This window comes from Felis catus, chromosome D4 (assembly GCF_018350175.1).
Source record: "Felis catus isolate Fca126 chromosome D4, F.catus_Fca126_mat1.0, whole genome shotgun sequence".
Lineage (NCBI taxonomy): Eukaryota > Metazoa > Chordata > Mammalia > Carnivora > Felidae > Felis > Felis catus.
In genome coordinates, this window is record NC_058380.1 from 42,269,163 (window position 1) to 42,291,869 (window position 22,707).

The 22,707-nt window shown below is 35.4% G+C and overlaps 1 protein-coding gene across 4 annotated transcripts in view; it reads left to right on the forward strand.

Moving 5' to 3' along the window:
* CNTLN (centlein) overlaps positions 1–22,707 on the forward strand; it is a 311,923-nt gene that overhangs the window by 175,638 nt on the left and 113,578 nt on the right. For all 4 annotated transcript variants that reach the window (XM_045043687.1, XM_011288695.4, XM_019816024.3 and 1 more), the window contains exons 13-14: positions 12,312–12,412; positions 21,186–21,277. In XM_045043687.1, coding sequence (XP_044899622.1) covers positions 12,312–12,412; positions 21,186–21,277 — 193 coding nt within the window. The remainder of the gene's footprint in view (positions 1–12,311; positions 12,413–21,185; positions 21,278–22,707) is intronic.

Sequence of the window (22,707 nt, forward strand, 5' to 3'; positions counted from 1 at the left end):
AGCTTGCAGAAATGCCAGGCTTACTCAGCTTTTCCACTTAGTTGAGGATGTTGCCTTACCATAACTGAGTTAGATTTATGAACCAACAAAGTCATATTAATATTCTCCTAAATGAAGAAGCTAACATTTTCCTAAAGACAAAAATATTTGTGTACTTTATTTCTGAGTAGTGATATAAAACTATAAAAAGAGGTGCAGTTGCCACAGGATATTTAGCTTTTCTTATATTGCAAATTCAGCATGTCCTTGCAGTCAAGGGAAGGTATACTGACATTCACTGGGTGTTTATCTGCATCTTTGGCTAAATAAATCAGGAACTTGCAGTGGGTGGGTAATTTTGGTCTTTTTGTACTAATCCATAGCCTATATAAAAATGCTACATCTGAGTACTCTGCTAGGTCCAGGTAAACACAGAAAAATAGTATGCCACCCTTTTTTTTATCAGGACCTCATACAGCTTAACAGCAAGAACAAGCAAAAGGGCGATAAGAGCTATAAGGGAATAGTAGTGGCATAAAGTAGGGAAAATAGCATTATGATTTGTCCATTTGTCCAAACCAGAAACCTAGGGGGTTATAACTGATTTATCCCTCTATCTGACCTCCTTCTAATAGTCTTAATGATTCCATATCACAAATATCTCTAAAATATATCTGTTTTTCCACTCTTACTATCAATGCCCTTGTCCAAAAACTACCATCATATCTTTCCTGCTCATGTAGAATAAACTTGTAAATATCTCCCTACATCCACTGTTATACCCTTGAATCCATTTTCCCCCTAATGCTGCAGGGTGATCTTTTAAAAATACATATAAGAACATAACTTTCCCTTGTTTAAAACCCTTTAGCATCTTTCCATTGCTCTTAAAATAAAAACTAAACTCTTCATATAGCACACTTGAACATCTTGACCCCCTTCTTATCATTTCTGTTTCACTTTTTTGTTTCTTACCTGAAAACCAGTATGAGAATGTAAAATATTTGCAAAGAATTACTGATGCTTTTCCTATTTGATGCTGAGAATCTTGGCTGGTGAATTTGTCAGTGAAGGTGGGTAGAGTTGGGGCCAGTAGTAAAGGGGTTTAGAATTCATAATTTAAAAATTCAGTTTTATTTTATAGAAGCAGGGAATTCTATCCCATATATCATAACTAAAGTCTTCTTCAATTCAATTATCTTTTGATCATTTTTCCTTAATGATAAAAAGTAGATAAGCTATAGATCAGTGGAATACCATCTCCTTTCGGTTTAAACATTAAATGTATGCTGGCCATGATGTCAAAGAATATTTTATAAAATTCAATAGTAATAATTTTTAAGGAGCTAAAATCAAAATATTATGGTAGGAAAAGTTCAGTTATTTTTTTTTCCTTTAGCAAAGCAAGACTCCCTGTTTTCTTTCAGTGCAAATATTATTTTTCCATATATAGAAATGAGGATTAGGCACTGAATTTCTCTAACATGAGTTGGAAATAAAATTCTCAAAAAAAATGTCTGCTAAATCATGACATATTTTGCAAACACATGTATTTTTGGATAACTGTTACCACTGTAAGAATTACAAATTAGTTTTATTTTAAAGCATACAACTTAGTGACATTTAGTGTATTTATAATGTTGTATAGACATGATCTTTATCTAATCCAAAGCATTTTAATCACCCTCAGAAGAGACCCCATATCCATTTAGCAGTCACTCCCAATCTGCCCATTTCTGCCTTCCTTCAGTTCCTGGCAACCACTAATCTGCTTTCTATCCCTGTAGATTTACCTATTCTGAATATTTTATATAAATGGAATCATATAATATCTGACCTTTTGCATATGGCTTCTTTCGCCTAGTATAAGGTTTTCAAGAATCATCCACATTGTAGTATGTCTCAATACATCATTCCTTTTTACAGCTGAATAATATCCCACTGTATACAATAAATACATATTTATTCATTCATCTCTTTTTAATTTTTTTTTGTTAATGTTTATTTATTTTTGAGAGAGAAAGAGACAGAGTACGAGCAGGGGAGGGGCAAAAGAGAGGAAGATGCAGAATCTGAAGCAGGCTCTCGGCTCTGAGCTGTCAGCACAGAACTCAACATGGGGCTCGAACCCATGGACTGTGAGATCATGACCTGAGCCAAAGTGGGACGCTCAACCGACTGAGCCACCCAGGTTCCCCTTATTCATTCATCTCTTGTTGGCTAATTGGGTTGCTTCTACTTTTTTGCTATTATGAATAGTGCTACTATGAACATTTATGTACAACTATTGGTTTGAATACTTATTTCCAGTTCTTTGGGATATAAACCTGTGAGCAGAATTGCTAGGTCATATAGTAAGTATATGTCTAACTTTTTGAGGAACTGCCTGACTGTGTTTGTAGTGGCTACATCATTCTGTATTTTCACCAGCAATCTACAAAGATTCCATTTGCCCTCCATTCTAGTTAACACCTAGTCTTTCTTTGCACATCTTTGCATGTATTTTTTTGCCATTTGTGTTGCTTTGGATAAATATCTATATAAGCCTTTTGCCATTTAAAAAAATTGGGTTCTCTTTTTGTTTTTGAGTTACAAGAGCTCTTTGCACGTTGTGGTTACTAGACACTTACAAATATTTTCTCCCATTCTGTAGGTTGTCTTTTTACTTTCATAATAGTTTCCTTTGATATACAAAGGTTTTTAATTCTATGAAGCTTGATTATTATTATTATTACTACTATTATTTGCTTATGCTTTTGGTGTCATACCCATATACATATCTAGCTATCACCGAATCCAAGGTCATAAAGATTTACCTCCATGTTTTCTACTATGTGTTTATAGTTTTAACTCATACTTAGATCTTTGGTCCATATTACAGCTTTGACAAACAGGCTATATGATCACATGTAAAAGTTATAATGTGATGAGTTAATAAGATAAGAATTTAAATGTATCAGTTCTTGAGAAATCAATTCAACATCAAACAGTACAGGCTATCATAAACCAAGTGCAAATGAGAATATGAGTTCTGGTGTTTTAGTATAATCAAGGCTTGTACAAGTTATCAGTGTCTGTTGGAAGGCAACAGATTTCAAGGCTATGTGGAAACAAGTTTTGAATCTCACTTACTTTAAGACTGAGAATTGGAGACAAGAAATTCAGCCACTGATGTTGGATACATAAGGAAGGAAACTCATTTACATATTTAGTCTTCATAAGTAAGAGTGAGAAGTTTCAGAACAAGATCAGCATGAAACCTAATTCATTGCTGTTAGAGCACCGAAGCCTAGGGTCCCTCATCGACCCCGTCTCTAGTATGTTACTAGTACGTGATGCAACTTGAGGCCTATAGATAGGCTTTAAAAACACTCATGATTCTGTTAAAGTACTGGGGTCTGGAAGCAAGTAAACTATTATAGCTAAGTAAATAAAATGTGGAAAAATAAAGGACTTTTAAACTATGGAGTTTTATAATATTAGTTACATAGTACTGAATCTGTGACCTTTGGTATTGTGGTGCTTTCAGTCATTAATTCAATAAATTTGCTGGGCACTGGAAGTAAAATATTGAGGAGAACATGAACATTCTGGCCTCACAGGCCTTCGGTTTATTGGAGAACATAAATAATAATCAATAAACACACAAATATATAATTACAAATTTCATTGATATGAAGATAAAACTTTGCTGTGCCTTTCCGTGTTTGCATCTTCCCTGATTCTTTCCATTTTTCCCCTTTGTCTTTAGCCAGATGGATCTGGCTAAAATATACAGTAAAACCTTGGATTGCGAGTAACTTGTTCTGTGAGTGTTCCATAAGATCAGCAAACATTTCTAATAAATTTTAACTTGATAAATGACTGATGTCTTGTAATACGAGTAATACGTGACACCAAATGTCACATAATCACAACTGAAATAATAGTTCTTCTCTCTCTCTCTCTCTCTCTCTCTCTCTCTCTCTCTCTCTGCGGCATTGGGGGTGATTGTCTCCCATGCTCTGATGCTCAATCTCAGGCCACGGTGTTTGGCAGAAATCAGTGGTTTTTCAAGTGTCCACAACTGGTGCTAGTGTATTTTTTGTCACTTCAAAGCACCTATGGACAGTCCTTTGCTTTTCCATACAAAAGTAAGCTTAGGAATGCTTTGCTTTATTCTCGGTCAGGCTGCCTGCAGACATAGACCCATTCCTCTGCTGCCTTATTGCCAATTACATTAAATATAGTATATGACAAGAGTTTATTAATACTGTACTGTAGTCAACATCCATGCGAACATACACAATGGCTCCCATGTAGAAAAAGGTTGAAAAGAAAGGCGGTAAGAAGAAGGAGATGATTATGATGGAAGTTAAGAAGGAAATCATTGAGAAGTACTATCGAGATATGCAAGTGGCTGAAATTGCAAGGTTTTATAAGTCTATGTCTGCATCTTGTCTGCAGAGGAGGAAGAGAAAAAGGTGGAAGGATCCATTCACTTCAAATGAGATTAAGACGATGTGTAAAATGTGGGAAACAGTGCAAAATTTTGTAAAAAAGCACCACCCAAATAAGTCTGTAGCAGTGCAAGCGATGAATCTGTTTAATGATAATACAATGTCACATTTCCGTGAAATCCTCAAAAGGAGTCAAAAGTAAGTGTCATTGGATAGGTTCCTTGTTAAAGTTGCACGAAAAGAGAAAGATTCCATTGAGCCAATAGATAGCAGTGATTCCATCAGTGATAGTGAAAGTTGTCCTACACAATAACCCTCCTCTCTCTTGTCTCCCCCACACTAACCATGAAGGTTTTCAAAGGTAAGTGCAGGTTAATTTGTTTATTTTTCTTTATATTTTGTATTTTCTTTATTATTTTGTATGATAAGACAGTATTGTAATCATTTTTATATGAATATTTTTGGGTTGTAGAACGAATCTTCTGAGTTTCCATTATTTCTTATGGGTAAATTTGCTTTGATATACAAGTGCTTTGGATTACAAGCATGTTTCCGGAACGAATTATGCTCGCAAACCCAGGTTTTACTGTACTTTTGTTTGCGGTGTTACCAACCTAAATTGGGGGATATATATTTTTTATTGTGGCAAAATTTACATCACATGAAACTTACCATTATAACCATTTGTAGGTGTACAGTTAAGTCCCATTAAATATGCTCACATTGTTGTCCTGCCACCACCACCATCCATGTTTAGGACTTTTCATTTTCTCAAAATGAAACTGTACCCATTAAATAATAGCTCCCCATTCCCCCTTCTCTCAGCTCTTATCTTTTTCTCCTTTTGTCTCTATGAATTTGCCTATTCTAGGTATCCTATAGAAAATGGAATCATATGTTTTTCTTTTTGTGTCTGGTTTATTTCATTTGTCATAATGTCTTCCAAGTATTTCCATGTTGTAGTATGTGTCACAATTTCTTTTCTTTTTCATGATTCTGAGAATTGGAGACAAGAAATTAACTTGGAGACAAGAGATTAACTTTTAATATTGATACCTTAAACTATTTTCATATATTTGAGACTGTATACACATGGTATTTGTTCTTTGAGGTCATCTGTTTTAGTCCATTCTGGCTGCTATTACAAAATAATGCAGACTGTATAGCTTATAAGCAACACAGATTTATTTCTCATAGTTCTAGAGGCTGGAAGTCTGGATCAGGGTGCCAGCATGGTCTGGCAAGGGCCTTCTTTCATGTTGCAGATATCTTGTCTTATCCTTATATGACTGAAGAGGTGAGGGAGCTCTCTGGGGGTTCTTTTTTAGAGGCACTAATCCCATTCATGAGGGTTTCACATGACCTAAGAACATCCCAAAGTTCTGACCTCCTAACACCATCATCTTTGGAGGTTAGAATTTCAACATGAATTTTAGAGGAACACAAACATTCAGGTCATAGTATGATACATATAGTATTTTTAATTTGATTGTTACCTTAATTTTCATACATTTTAGGCACAATATATATAATGTTTTTAAAATTACCTAAAGAATTAATAGTATTTACTAAAAGATCACATAGTGTATCTTAAGTGTTTAGTGAATAATCATTTGATTTTTCTGAAAAAAAAACCATAAAAATTACTCTCTTTAAATGTATTTTGTCATACTAACAGTTTATGTTCTTTAAACAACAAAACTGGAAGTATCACAATTCCAGACTTCCAGTTATATTAGAAAGCTATAGCAATCTAAACAGTATGGTAGAGGCGTAAAAATAGACACATAGATTGGTGCATCTGGCTGGCTCAGTCAGTAGATCATGTGACTCTTGATCTTGGGTCCTAAGGTTTGAGCCTCACATTGGATGTAGAGATTACTTAAAAAGAAAAAAAAGAGGAGTGCTTGGGCGGCTCAATTGGTTAAGCATCTGACTTCGAATCCGTTCATGATCTCATGATGCGTGAAGTTCAAGCCCCACATGGGGCTCTCTGCTGTTGGCATGAAGCCTACTTCAGATCCTCTGTCCCCTTCTCTCTCTCTGCCCTTCCCCCACTCATTATCTCTCTCTCTCGCTCTCTTAATAAATAAGTAATCTTTTTTTTTTTTTAACGTTTGTTTATTTTTGAGACAGAGAGAGACAGAGCATGAACAGGGGAGGGTCAGAGAGAGGGAGACACAGAATCTGAAACAGGCTCCAGGCTCTGAGCTGTCAGCACAGAGCCCGACGCAGGGCTCGAACTCACGGACCGCGAGATCATGACCTGAGCCGAAGTCGGCCGCTTAACCGACTGAGCCACCCAGGTGCCCCAATAAATAAGTAATCTTAAAAAATACCTACTAAGAAAGAAAAATGCAGACATAATAGAATAGAAATAGATAGAATAGAAAACCCGGAAATAAACCCAAAGTGATATGGTCAATTAATCTTTGACAAAGGAGGAATGAATATACAATGGGAAAAAGACAGTCTCTTCAACAAATGGTGTAGAGAAAACAGCTCAGCAACATGCAAAAGAATGAAACTGGGCCAATTTCTTACGCCAAACACAAAAATAAACTCAAAATAGACTAAAAACCTAAATGTGAGACCTGAAACCATAAAAATCATCGAAAAGAGCACTGGCAGTAATTACTGTGACATCAGCCAATAGCAACATTTTTCTAGGTACGTCTCTTGAGGCAAGAGAAACAAAAGTGAAAGTAAACTATTGGGACTACATAAAAATAAAAATCTTCTGCACAGCAAAGGAAACAAACAAAACTAAAAGGCAACCTACAGAATGGAAGAAGATATTTGCAAATGACCTATCAGATAAAGGGTTAGTATCTAAAATATATAAAGAGTTGATACAACTCACCCAAAAAATAACCCAATTAAAAAATGGGCTGAAGACATGAACAGGCATTTCTCCAAAGAAGACATACAGATGGCCAGTGGACATATGAAAAGATGCTGAACATCACTCATCATCAAGGAAATGTAAAACAAAACTACAATAAGATACCTTTCAGAATGGCTAAAGTCAAAAACCCAAGAAACAACAGGTGTTGGGGAGGATGTGGAGAAAAAGTAACCCTCATGCACTGTTGATAGGAATGCAAACTGGTGCAACCAGTGTGGAAAACAGTATGGAAAGTCTTCAAAAAGTTAAAAATAGAATTACCATATGATTCAGTAATTACTACTAGGTATTTACCCAAAACATACAAAAACACTAATTCAAAGTGATACATGCACCTCTGTGTTTATTATAGCATTATTTACAGTAACCAAGATATGGAAGCGTGTCCACTGATAGATGAATGGGCAAAGAGGATTGGTGTGTGTATATTTATATGTACATACACACACACAATGGAATATTATTCAGCTGTAAAAAAAAGAATGAAGGTGCGCGTGGGTGGCAAAGTCAGTTTAGCGTCTGACTCTTGATCTCAACTCAGGTCATGATCTCACAGTTCATGAGTTTGAGTCCCACATCCAGTTCTGCACTGATGGTGTGGAGCCTGCTTGGGATTCTGTCTCTCCTTCTCTCTGCCCCTCCACTGCTTGTTCTTTCTCTCTCCCTCTCAAATAAATAAACTTAAAAAAATTAAAAAAAAAAAAAAACTAATGAGGGGGCCTGGGTGGTTCAGTTGGTTAAGCGTTTGACTTCAGCTCAGGTCATGATCCCATGGTTTGTGGGTTCAAGCCTCTCTTCGGGCTCTCTACTGACAGTACGGAGCCTGCTTCGGATTCATTCTCTCTCTCTTTCTCTCTCTCCCTCCCTCCCTCCCTCTCTCCCTCCCTCTCTCTCTGTGCCCTTCCCAGCACCCCCCTCTCTCTCCCTCTCTCTGTCTCAAAATAAATAAATAAAAGTTAAAAATAAAAGTTAAAAAATCTTGCCATTTGCAACAACATGGATAGAGCTAGAGAGTATAATGCTAAGTGAAGTAAGTCAGTTAGAGAAAGACAAATACCATATAATTTCACTCATGTGGAATTTAAGAAACAAAACAAATGAGCAAAGGGAAAAAAAAAGAGAGACAGAACAAGAAAACTTAACTATAGAGAACAAACTGATGGTTACCAGAAGAGAGATGGGTCATGGGATGGGTGAAATAGGGGATGGGGATTAAAGAGTACACTTGATCCTGATGAGCACTGAATAATGTATAGAATTGCAGAATCAGTATATTGTACACCTGAAACTAATATAACACTGTATGTTAACTACACTGGAATTAAAATAAAAAAATCTAAAAACCAAACAAACAAACAAAACCCTTTCTTTAGGGCAAATAGTTTCATCAAGTATGTTGAGTTTGAACATCTGAGTTAAATGGTAATGACCATATATAGGTACCAATTTTTTAAAATTTATTTATTTTGAATAGAGCAGGCATGCAAGCAGGGAGAGGCAGAGAGAGAGGAGAGAGAGAGAATCCAAAGCAGGTTCTGTGCTATCAGTGCAGAGCCCAACATGGGGCTTGATTCCACAAACCATGAGATCATGACCTGAGCCCAAACCAAGAGTCAGGCACTTAACCAACTGATCCACTCAGGCGCCCATATAAATATCATTTTTTATTTTGAATGATACAGATAACTAATACAAAGTGTTTACCCCTTCTTAAAACTATCTCAGGCTTTTGAATGGTTTGTTTTCATTGTAGATCAGTTGCTTTTTAGTATTTAAAAGAAATAAATAGTATTGGAGTACCTGGGTGGCTCAGTCGGTTGAGCATCCAACATTGGCTCAGGTCATGATCTTGTGCTTTGTGGGTCACAAAGCCCTGTTTTGGGCTCTATGCTGACAGTGCTGACCCTGGAGCCTGCTTTGGATTCTGTGTCTCTCTCTCTGCCCCTGCCCCACTTGCGCTCGGTCTCTCTCTCTCTCTCTCTCTCTCTCTCTCTCTCTCTCTCTCTCAAAGATAAATAGGAAGGAAAGGAAAGGAAAGGAAAGGAAAGGAAAGGAAAGGAAAGGAAAGGAAAGGAAAGGAAAGGAAAGGAAAGGAAAGAAGGAAGGAAGGAAGGAAAGAAAGAAGAAAGAAAGAAACAATCATAAGTTTCATATACAGATTTCCTCCAGTTACATGGGGTACAGTAATTACTGTGTGGATGAGTGTATGTGTGTGTGCCCCTCCCATCAATCTGTAACCTACCTGAGAAGCTACAAATGTAATCCTAGGACCGTAATTTTTAAAGTTCTTATATTAAAAAATATGTAAGTATACCCATCAAACTGTAAACATCAATTTTTTAATAAATAATCTTAGTGAGGAAAAGCAGGGACTATTTTTTTAATAGTTATATAAAGTATAAATGTAAAATGTACTTTTAATATATAGATATTATATTTATTTTTTTAATGTTATATTTTAAATCTTTTAATAAAATAAAATATAAATTATAATAAATTATAAATATATTGTTGAATATATAACATTTTAGAGCTGCTGTGTCTTCCTAGTAAGTAATTTCTTTGATCATTATGTAATAACAATCTTTATCTTTAATATTACTTTTTTTTCTTAGTCTGTATTTTATTTTTTATGCTCCTTTTAAAAATCCTTTTCTTGGGGCGCCTGGGTGATGCAGTCAGCTGAGCATCCAACTCTTGATTTTGGCTCAGGTCATGATCCCCTGGTTTGTGAGATTGAGCCCTGCCTTGGGCTCTGCACTGATAGTATGGAGCCTGCTTGGGATTCTCTCTCTGTTCCTCCTCTGCTTGTGCTCTCTCAAAATAAATAAGCAAACATTTTTTAGTCCTTTTCTTCCCTTAGATTTGAGTACATGTTGTTCATTTCTTTTTTGACTTCTTCTGATTTATACATTTTATGTTTTCCATTCTTTAAATGCTTTTTCTTGAAATTATATATCTCTTAAAAAAATTGGTTTTTATTTTTAAATTTTTATTTATTTATTTTTTTATTTGAGGGAGGGAGAGAGGGAGAGAGAGAGAGAGAGAGAGCGAGCTAGCTAGCTGCATGCACAAACAGAGAAGGGCCAGAGGAAAAGAAAATCCCAAGCAGGCTCCACACTCAGCTTGGAGCCTGACCTGGGGGTCGATCCCACAACCCTGAGATCATGACCTGAGCTGAAATTAAGAGTTGGATGCTCAACCAACTGATCCACCCAGGTACCCTGAAATTATACACTGTTTATTTGACAAACTAAAGTTCATTAGTACTTATATCCTCACCAACAGTACAGGGTTCTTAGAATACTTTAACACTGACCCTTCTCTTGATCTTATAGCATTTTATTTTTCAGATTTTAGTTCTACCATATTCTATTTCTACCTTCACTTAGCTATTGTTATGATGGCTTCACCTGATAAATATTTACTTCCATGTACACATTTACAAATGTTTTTAATCATCGCTGCCTATTTTGTTTCATATGTTGACTTTGAAGGGTCTTTTTCCACCTAAATGAAATAGTTCTTTCATCTAGGATCTATGAGTAGTAAGCCTTTGAACGTTGAAAATATTACTTATTTTTCTTCTGCTTTTTTTGTTTGTTTCTGTGAGAAGTCTGTTGTCACTCCAAAGTTCTTTAGTTGTTAATTAACATTTCTTCTCAATATGGTTGATTTTAAGATTGTCTTTTTCTTTGGTATCCTACAGTGTTCCTGTGTTTCTAACCATGACTTTAGTTTTATTTATTGTTTGAAATTTGTGATACTCTCTTAATCTACTAATTTACATTTTTCATCAGCTCTCAATTTTCAGCCATTGTATTTTGAATATTAATTTCACTCTTTCTCAATTCTCTCCTTGAAAATTTCTATTAGATGCTTTTTGGGCTTCTTATTCAAACACACTTTATATATTGTTACTGTTTTCCTCCTTTTTGTTTCTTTGTGTTGTCTATAATTTTACCAGCTTTCATTAGCTTTGTGTGCTATTTAACACATTCATTAGTTTGTAATGAGTTATGTTTTTTAAAATAAACGTTTGTCACCTCTTTTTCCTTTTTATCAACATTTTCAAAACTCTAATTTTATAAAAACTCATTTTAAATTGTTCTGTTGTTTCATTTTCTTTATTGTGCATTCTCCTTTATTGGGTGGGGTGATATGTAGACTGTCAGTCATGTCATGACCTGAGCCGATATCAAGAGAAGAGTTGGACATTTAACCAACTGAGCCACCCAGGCACCCCTAGGCTTACCTGTTTTAGTGGAACAAAATAAGCTCAGATATTCATGTTTCACTCAGAAAATTTTTGTTTCCAAGCTTACTACAGTTAGCCCAGTTTTCTCTCTCAGCCATGAAGGACCTTGGGCATAAACTTCCATCCCCATTCAGGTCTGAAGGTCTGAGGTCTCCATGGGTGGTATTTGATCCAGTCTCTCACCATGGTAGCTCAATTCCATTTTACTAGTAAGAGTTCTTTGTCTTTTCTTGGCATCTAGAAATGTACTAACTTTGCTTTCAGTGTATGTATTAATATTTGTATTATGATTTGCATAGTATATCTGTTTGTTAAAAAGTGTTTGGTACAAAGTGTATTACCTGGCTGGCTCACTAAGTAGAGCATGCACCTCTTGATCTTGGGGTTGTAAGTTTGAGCTCCACATTGGGTGTAGATATTACTTAAAAATAAAATCTTAGAAAAAAAATGATTGGGTAACTCATTTTTTAAAAATACAGCCTATGTTTTTAAGTATTTAGCATGTTTATTTAGATAAATTTAAAATCACTTACTTAAAACATTTTTTCCAGATTCTCATTAAAATTCAATTTTAATTGTTAGGGTTTATTAATAATGATATATTTTTCTTTTTTTACTATTGCCTAATTCATATTTTGTTAAATATCTTTACTACCTTTATCTGTTTGCTACACTATTCAGTAACTTACATGTTTCAAATAATCATTTATTTTGTTAATTTTCATAGGATGAATCTTCAAGAAGAATTGGATAAACTTAAAGTACGTATATCTATTGATAAGGCAACAGTACGAGAATTGAACACATGTATGGCAGAGAAAAGAGAAGGTACATTTTTTTGTAAGACTAAATATTTAATGCAGGCATTTTTAAATTATCCAGTACTTGATGTTTTATTTTCAATTTCTTGTAAGAATCTTATCCTTGCTCCCCCTCTTTCCACTGCTTTACTTTCTGATATGTTTAACATTTTTACCTTTCACAAGAAAATCAAATAGAACACCTAAAAGTCAGCTTTATAATTTATTAAAAATTCTAAAGAGATATTTGATAAGGAGAAGAGATGTTCATTCTTTGGTTCGTCAGTAAAGTTTTACTATTTATGTTTGTTCAAAGTTTTATAGATTATATAGAGATATTATCCTCAATAATTCATTTATATTTTTGTTTGACATTACATTTTTCTGGAACTCATTTAGTGCTCCTCTGTTGTCCTGGAATCAAAATAATAGAGTTAAAAAGAAACTTGGAGGTCTGCAGATCTGCCACCTGATTGACCACTAGCCTAAAACTGTTTAGTAAGAGCAAATGTATCTGTTCCAGTTGAAGTATTGTTCCTTTGTTAAAATCAAGATTACTATATTTACTATATGACTTCAGTCCATATTGTGGTATCTCATTAAAAAAAAAAGTAAATAAGATTGATATGAAGGATTTCTCCTTGTTTAACTTAACTACAGCTTTGTTGTTACTGCTGTACTTTTTAGGTGTTGACAATTTATAATCAAGAATTAATTTAATAATTTATACTTAACAAGTTTTCATATACCACTCATCTTTCTATTGTCCCAATTACTATTGTTGTTCCAGTTGCTCTTAGGTCACTGGTGCCTTGTCAAAGACAGCATTTGAGATATCTGTTTTACACCACTGAAACACTGGTTTTCCTTTGTTTTACCTTCATACTGTGCTTGCCTGTATTTTCTTTGTTTCTTCCACTGGAATTTCCTTCCACTTATTCCTTACCTTTTGGGGTTCTCTAAGATTTTATCCTCAGTTTACTTTTTAAAAATAACTTTATTGGGCTGCCTGGGTGGCTCAGTTGGTTAAGCATCCAACTTCGGCTCAGGTCATGATCTCACAGTTTGTGAATTCAAGCCCCTCATCAGGCTCTCTGCTGTCAACATGGAGCCTGCTTCGGATTCTCTGTCCCCCTCTCTCTGCCGTTCCCCTGTTCGTTCTCTCTCTCTCTCTCTCTCTCTCTCTCTCCTTCTGTCTCAAAATAAGTAAATAAAATTTTAAAAAGTAATAACTTTATTGTTTCTGGAAAAAGTATGCATACTTATAAATATTCAAGCAGTAAGAAAGAATAAAAGAAGACAAAACATCTTAATTCCATCACTTAAAAATCAAAATTTCAATCTTAAATAGTTATCAAATCAAATATCTCTTAATACTTATATATAAAGAAGACAGATAAATTGTGCAAACAGAAAAACATAATATATGCTATTTTTTAAAAAGATAATTACATAGGGGCATCTGGGTGGCTCAATTGACTGAGTGTCTGACTTTAGCTCAGGTCGTGATCTCACTGTTTGTGGGTTCAAGCCCTACATCAGGCTCTGTGCTGACAGCTAGGAGCCTGGAGCCTGCTTCAGATTCTGTGTCTCCCTCTCTCTCTCTGCTCCTTCCCTGCTTATGTTCTGTCTCTCTTTCTCAAAGATAAATAATAAACATTTTTTTAAAAAAGATAATTACATATTACTTTATTTGGAACAATCCAAATAAAAAGAAACATATAATCATAAAAGAACTGTTCAACTTTAGGTAAATGTTTCATTACGTCAATAGATGTTAATTTCTAAAACTTCCCTCTAAGATTAAAAAGAAAGATCCTAAAAATATTGAAAATGAATTACTTTGTATTTTTTAAAGTATGTATTTCAATTTCAGGACATATTAAAAATTAATATCTTGTCATGCAAAATGAAAACAAGTTATTTTTAAAATACATTTTATTTTTCTCATGGTTCATGAGTTCGAGCCCCACATCAGGCTCTGCCCTGTTGGTGCTTGGATCCTATATCCTCCTGTCTCTCTGCCCTTTCCCTACTCAATGCTTGTTCTCTCTCTCTCAAAAATAAACATTTTAAAAAATGGAAATAAAAACAAAAAATTTTATTTTATTTCCCCCACAGCTTGAGTCTTGCTCATTAAATACTTTTAATTTTATCAAAGTCTATAACTTAACATATTGCAACAATAATTTCCCCAGGTTTAAAGTCTTATTTTTATATGCAATGTGCTCAGTACTCATCACAGTTTTAAAACCATCGTCTTTCTATTCACGAATTCTTTATTATGATTTATTTTTTTGGTTCGCCAGATATAACTGAAACTTCAAGAAGGGATCAAAGTAGCTATATTTGTAAGAGCTTAGATGTTTGAAAATATGTTTCAACAGTTTTTACAGTCAATGGATAAATTGGCTGGGTATAATTGTATCATGTCACACTTTTTTTCCCCTCAGAACTTTCTAGATATTATTCATTTTTAGAATGAAAGCTTGTTGTGGAGATATATTATGGAGAGGTGTCAGGTTTGCCCTTCCTCCAGTTCCTCACTCCTTTCTTTGGATATGACTTCCTTTTGCTTTGTGAATGCCTGAATTTTTACTTTTTTCAACCTGATGTTCCAAAACTTAAATAGAAGATGTCTTGATATACTTTGTTCTAAATCATATTTTTGGATTATCCATGTAATTTATTATTTGTCAATTAAGATCTTCCTGCATTACAAGGAAATGTGTTTTTGCATATTGCATCTTTAATACTGTAGTTCAAGGATGTCAGTAATCTTTGTATTTGCTTACTTTTTCTCTTACTTTTCCTCTCCCTCTCCCCATATATATGGAGAGAGAGAGAGTTTATATATTATATGTATATTCTTTCCTTTGTTCTTTCTAGTATTTATATTAAATCTACAACTCTTCAAATTCCCACTAATTTTGGATGTCTTATTATTTCTTTTCTGAGCTCGTATTTTATTAAAGTCAGGTTTTGACAAGTTCTTTTCTTTCTTTAATTGTGTTTTTTTCCAGACTGGATCTTAAATCTGTATTTTGTTAAATGTCCATTTCACTCCACCTGCTGGAGAGTGTTTCCTGTCCTGCAAGGGGTGATCTCAGAGATTTTAAATATTTGGCTTTAGCTGTCACCAGTCTGGTGGTTCTTATCTTTACTAAGAACTATTTCTGCTGCTCTTCATTCCCTTCCTGGGAATCGTGTAGATCCAGACTTACAGTTGATATTATTTTCTGTTTTCCTAAAGGACTCCCTTTAATATTTACTATAGTGCACATCTGCTGGTGATGACTTCTTTCAGCTTTTTTATACCTGAAAAAGCAACCTTTATTTTGTCTTTATTTTTGAAAGATCTTTTCACTAAGTATAGAATTCTGCATTGGCAGGGTTGTTTTTTTTTTCTTTTGATACTAAAAAACAAATTTATTATCTTCTGGCTTAAAGTGTTTTCAGTGAGAATTCACCTGTCATTCTTATCTTTTTTAAAATAATACATAACATGTCTTTTTTTTTTTTTCTACTCTCTCCTATTGGGAGAATGAACTATTCTTGGGCCTGTGTGACTTTTGGAGATTATTTCCTTTAATCCTTTTAGGTGGTTCTTTCTTTGGGCTGTTTACACACACGCCTGTGCTGATCTGTACTTAGCTGAAGACTTGAGGGGGACCCCCTGTAGACCTTCGGAGCTCTCCCTGTGTCCGAGCAGATTTCTGTTCCTTGGCACTGTATCCTGCAAAGTCCAGCTTCCTTGGTCTGCCTGGACTCTGGGATCTGTCACTTCAATTTAGGAAGAATACCAGACCCATTTAGTGCCCCATTTCTGTGCTGTAGCCTGGAAGTGCTCTAGGCAATAAGTGGGAAAAAGGATTGGATTCACTTCATTTGTTTGCCCTTAGGTCTGACTACTTTGCAGTGTCTTAGACACCCAATGTCTGAGAACCATTTTTTTCATCTCTTATTCTCTAGTTTTAGTTGTTCCACATGGACAGGTAAATCTAGTGTCTCTGGTACTTACATTTATTGTCATTGAACATGTTTCCCTGGATTAAAATCTCAAATCTGTAGGGATAGTAACCTTTCTCCATGTACCAGGTGTATTTTCTTATTTCCTGCTACCTGTTTTCCCCTGCCTATTTTTATAAAGATTTCAGAAGTTTTGCATGTTTTTTTTAAATACTCATTACCTTTTCTCTCAAATCAGTTCTGTCTCCTCTAACTTCCCGCACGAGCACCTTAAGCCCCTATCACACTAAATTTCTCTTTACTGAAAATTACAATTCATAGTGTAATGAATCTGCTACAATCCCACAATATCTCTGTTAGAAGCTGGAGAGATCTGGGCTGCCAGGTGTCTATGTAGCTGATTTAAGATAATAAGCCAAATGAAAGTAACAGTCAAGCCTTTAATCACTTACTATATAAGCAAGAGGCTAAAGTGGAGAAAGCATCAACTCTCTCTGTTCCATCTTCCCCCTGGAACTGCCTGCTAGTTGAGGATCAGATGGATCAGCACAGACAGAGAGGTTGTCTTACAGCCAAAGGAGCTCTGAGCAAAAGTCTCCTGCATTTTTATTGACCTGAGTCTTGGGGGAGAAAGGAAGGGAGGGCTGGGAGAAGAAAAGTATTGGGTATTGAGTCAGATGCAAGAAAAATGTCTTTAAGGTTACCCCCCACCCCAGCACCCAAATAAGGACATCTCAACAGAGGCACTTGAGGAAGGCCTCAGCCAAAGGGCTGCCAGTCAGGAGGTGTTCACCTGGAGGCCTAGTGGAGGTACGCAAGGCAGGAACAGAGACATGCATAAAAATGTGGTTGGCAGGGGGAACCTGAGCCCTTGACTATAAACTCCCTTCAGGGACCACAGTCTATTGGCTGTGTGCCAGGTCTGGTGGGGGGGGGGGCAGCTTTCCCTCATAGGGCCTGCCAGGTAAAGCATATAATACCTATGTTCAGGCCTGAGAAATCACCTATAGGATTAGGCTTGGAGCAGGAATCCTCAATCTTTACAAATACAAGAGTATGTTCATAAAACCACTGTTTATGGTATTTTTCATTGAAAGCTGAAGAGCTGTTTATTAATAAAAGGATGAAACAAACAAATGTGAAAGCTCAGAAACTATAGCAAGTCCGTGTACACACACACACTCACACACACACACATATAATTTTTTGTTGTTGTTGTTATATGGGTCTGTGGATTGGCTGAAACAATCTGGTCCAGCTCATCTGGTCCAGCTCTTTTTTAGGCTACAAGTGGAGTTTATTTCTGCTTCACGTGTCTGTTTCTTGGCCACAAAAGGACAAGTATAAACATGCAGAGCCTTTTAAGCCTTGATTTAGAACTGGCACGTTGTGACTTTTATCCACATTCTTTGGCTAAAATAAGTCATTTTATTAAATACAGCTACCAACAATTCATATGTCTTCTCTGTATGAGTTTCTGTGGAGGATTGGGGAGCACTTTTAGACTTTTTAGGCCTTTACCCATAAACTTCCTAGAAGTCCTTTGTCCAGCTGAAAGGATCTACTAAGCATCCCATTATTACTTTCAGAGATTGTCAGTAACAGGCATGACAGTCAAACCCAGAGGCCATGTCTCAATATCAACATCTTAGATTTGGCCTTTATCCTGCCAGTGTGTCAGTGGCTGCTCCTTTGATATGGTGAGAAACACCTTCATTTCCAATCCTGAAAGTAATGGAAAGTATGCACTTCTATATGCCTGTGGCTGCTTCCTTTCTGAACTCAGTTCTTTTCTTAAAACCTAGTCAAGTGCAGCCAGTAACAACCAACTCATGCTGTCAGCATTCTACCCTGGATATTCCTCACTTACTGTTACAAATTTATTAGCTACATTTTTTGTCTTCTGTGTTTTGTCAAATGGCATTTTGCCAAATGTTGGCCACTGCATAACACGAGCACCATTTTCTCAGCCTTCTGAAACATATTCTTTGGCACCCATTACCCATCCCCAAATCAATGCCACATAATTTAGATTTTTATTATAGCAGCATTCACTTATAGTTATCAATTTCTGTACCTGACAGCTTTTGCTACGGCATAAATGACCACAAAATTTCAATGACTTGCAACAATACACAGGATTTTTCTTGTTTATGGTTTCTGCAGATCAGCTGGGCAGATGTGCTTCAGGCTGCAGTTCTGTTGTTTGTCTGAAGCATACTGAGTTCACATGATTCCACATGTCTCAGTCTTGGGCCCAGGCTGAGCAGGGCAGGGACTCTCTGGCATGTTCTTTTCAAAGCAGATACTGGAAGCTTCCAAGGGGAGAGGAGAAATACCTAAGTTCTAGGCTTATAACAGGCACATTCTTATTTATTCCCACATTCCTTTAGGCAAAGTAATTCATATGGCCAACCTCAACATCAGTGGAGTAGAGATCTGTACTCCACCCATGAAGGTAGAGGATGATGGAGTAAGCATTTGCTGACTAATAATCTACTATAGGGGCGCCTGGGTGGCGCAGTCGGTTAAGCGCCCGACTTCAGCCAGGTCACGATCTCGCGGTCCGTGAGTTCGAGCCCCGCGTCAGACTCTGGGCTGATGGCTCAGAGCCTGGAGCCTGTTTCCGATTCTGTGTCTCCCTCTCTCTCTGCCCCTCCCCCGTTCATGCTCTGTCTCTCTCTGTCCCAAAAATAAATAAACTTTGAAAAAAAAATTAGAAGAAATTATCTACTATAGTGTGATATGAAAGTATTAACCAAAAGCATTTGCTGTTTTTCAAGTACCTACTGCTCAAAAGAATCACTATACTGAAGTGGCATATTTTAAGTCATATTCTGCAATCCTTCATAATGATAATAAGTTTTAAAAATAATTTGATAAAATAGCTAAAAGAATCTACAAAGAGAAAACATTGCAGAAGAATTTAATTTGTTAATGTAATCTAAGAGAATTAAGAGAAGAGAAAAACATGGAAGATAGGATAAGTTTAAACAATTATGAATAAACAGTATTAAACGTTAAAAAGTGGAGAGGGAAGAAACTCCTGGGAAAGAATATAAATCAGAATGAATTTTATAAACTAAAACATTAAAGATAAATCTCCAGCAAGGTGAAACATGCTCATACATCTACCATAGGACAAAAATAGAAGTGCATATTTCTAACTAGGTCCTCTTGGTTCATTTCTCAAATCCTGAGATCCTCGAAGGGGAGGAGAATCAAGGGGCAAAGGGTGCTCCTTGTTCTTCCCCATCACCTGGGCTTAGCTATTTGAATACTCTTTATAAATCCTGTGAAGGTGAGAAACTAAAGTTTTTGACAGAAAACCACATGTGAGCATGGTCAACCAGTCCACCAGTGGACTTTGTGCACACACGGGAGCACAAAGCAGCAATCCAATTCATTTTTAAATCAGTCTTCAGCATTTATTTTATTGGAATTATTTAACTATTTTTAGCATTCTATGCTCTTTGAGCATAGAAATACTTTCTTCTTATTTTTAAGAGTAAATATTTCACTTAGAACTATAGCAGATATTTAAATGACTTGAACAGCTGAATTGTATTTGCATATTATTTCTATATTGCTGAAAGAGTGTTGTAAATGAATTCAGCACCATGGTGTTAGGGGACTAGAAAGGGAAACTTGGGAACCAACAGATTATTATCAAGGTAAAGGTACATATTCCCCAGGTGGCAAATTCTACCTATTCTAGCTTTTATTATCCTTAGGATAGTGTTCTATTTATTTCATGAGTACAGAAGTTTTAATTGGATATGTCATGTTTCAAAGACAAAAGAAATGCCTAATTCACTCTAACAAACTTGTTAGTCACTGTTTATACCAAGAGGATTTCTACTCTACGGAGAATAATATTGTTTTCTTTTTCCTTTGTTGATAAATCAAAGTTTTACACTGACCTACAGCAGCCAAGCATACTTTAAAGCAAAATCACCTCAGTCTAACACGGATATGCATCCTTTTAGCTTTGTGTATTCTTTTTGCCCTTCTATTAATTCTTTAAGAAATGTTGTATCCTAAAAATAATTCAATAATAAAACATTAAATTTGTCACAATAATTTATCTGATTAGAAAACATTTGTTATAAGTTTTAGTGTATTTAAATTTTAATAGTGTTAACTGAAATTTTATGATTATTTTTTCCTTTAATTTTGATATCTTGCTTGTACATTTTTGCTTGGTTGAAAGGTTGTGGTAGTCAAATGCATCGTCAGTATATAGGAATCATTTATAGAAACAACTTCACCTGTTATCTGGGTTTCTATGTGTTATACAGTGACAGTTTTCCTGGAAATGAGATTTTTATGGTTTACTCTGCCTACTGTGTGATCTTTTACCTGAAGAAAAGGGGGTGGTAGGGGCTGTTACAGTTTCAGTCCACCCTAATTCGGGTACTGTTTGCTTTGTTCAGCAATCACTCTGATCCTCCTGGCAGGGAACAAGATCCAGAGAACAAAACTAGTAGTGACTGTGTAGATAAGAAGGCAGTGAATTCTGCTTTTAAGGCAAAGGGGGAATAGTCTACAAAAGAATGAAAATAGGAATAAAAGTATAGCATTGTTAACCTGAAGATCTGTTGTACCTTTGAAAATCTTACACTGGGGGAAAAAAAAGACGCTACAAAGATACGTAATTATGTGACTGAAAATCTTGGAAAAGGTCACCATTTAGTTTCTAGCCAAATACTTGACAATAAAATAGGCTAGAGTATTCGTAATTGAGAAAGCAGAACCTTTTTCCTTAAAATGACAGGACAGTGTTTCAGCATTATATGAGTTACCATAATATATTATTTATTCTCCACCAGAACAACTCTGTGGATATGGTGAAGATGATGGGGTCAAGAAGAGTACTCCAGAGAAGAATGGGAAAGAAATGTCGGAGCAGACATGGCAGAAGGTAGTGCAATCTTTAAGATATTGAGCTGAGGAAGTTAAATCTGAATTTTAACATAAAGGATTATAGTTTAAAACGAGGGCTCATGAACTTAAACCTTGTGTGCATCCTTAATTTAAATTCATAATTCAAAATCATTGGCTTGCCAAAATGGGTTAAAAAAAATCAATGTTAGTGAAATAAATGTGCAAACACTTGTGCTTCTGTTGACATAGATTAAAAATATCTCAAAGATGAAATGAAGAGAATGACAATGGAAATTAAAAAAATGTATACTGTATGTGCTTATTAATTATAATTTAGCAATTTAACTTTAAAATGGAACATGATGAGACTCTGTTATACTTCAAAAGGCATACAGGTTTAAAATATTTAAATGATTAAAACTGAGCATAGTTTTAACTTTGGTAAAGTAAAATGGTAACATGTTTATCATTTAATTTTAAACTTAAAAATATACATGACCCATCTCATTTTAGATAGAAATTTATGACCATATAATTTTGGATAGCACTCCCTGCTTTAATAGACCCACTTGTATAAACCCTGTAGTCACTTTACATCATGTCTGTAATTAATAATAAAATGTTCTTTAAAAATCTTAACATTGATCTTTACAATTTTATACTTAATTCATATTTTTGTATATAAACACATTATTATCAAGATCCATTAAGTTGGCTTGGTTGCATTTTAGCCTCTTTGTTATTGTTATAAAGGAAAATATTCTTTAAAAAATTTGTTTTAGTGTTTATTTAGTTTTGAGAGAGAGAGAGAGACAGACAGAATGCGAGTGGGGGAGGGGCAGAGAGAAGGAGACACAGAATCTGAAGCAGGCTTCAAGCTCTGAGCTGTCAGCACAGAACCCGATGTGGGGCTCGAACTCATGAATGGTGAGATCGTGACCTGAGCCAAAGTTGGACGCTTAATCGACTGAGCCACTCAGGAACCCCCAAAATTTTCTTTAAATGTTTTCATCCTATAACTGGTTGTCATTTGCTACACTAGATACTTAGATAAAGCTGGAAATACACAAATATATAAACAGAAATATTAATGCTGCTACTTATATTTGTTTCATCTGTGACTTGACTTATAGGAAATCTAGGAATTTACAACAGATGATGTGATCCCTTATACTTCTAACACTTGCCATGTGTCAGGTAACAAAGGCTGTCATCTCATTAATACTGAGTAACACATATCAGGTTACCACAATAACATACAGAACAAGAAATGCTCACATTCATTTATCTTAAAGTAAATATATAATTGAAATTACACATTATCAACTGGAATGTCATACAGTTTGAATAGCTTCTTTGTTTCAGAACAATATTTTTGTTTGCCAGGGTTTGTATAATTTATCTCTGGCTATATAATACTATACTACTATCTACCACTATCTTAAGGTAGGAACCCTGAGGAAATCT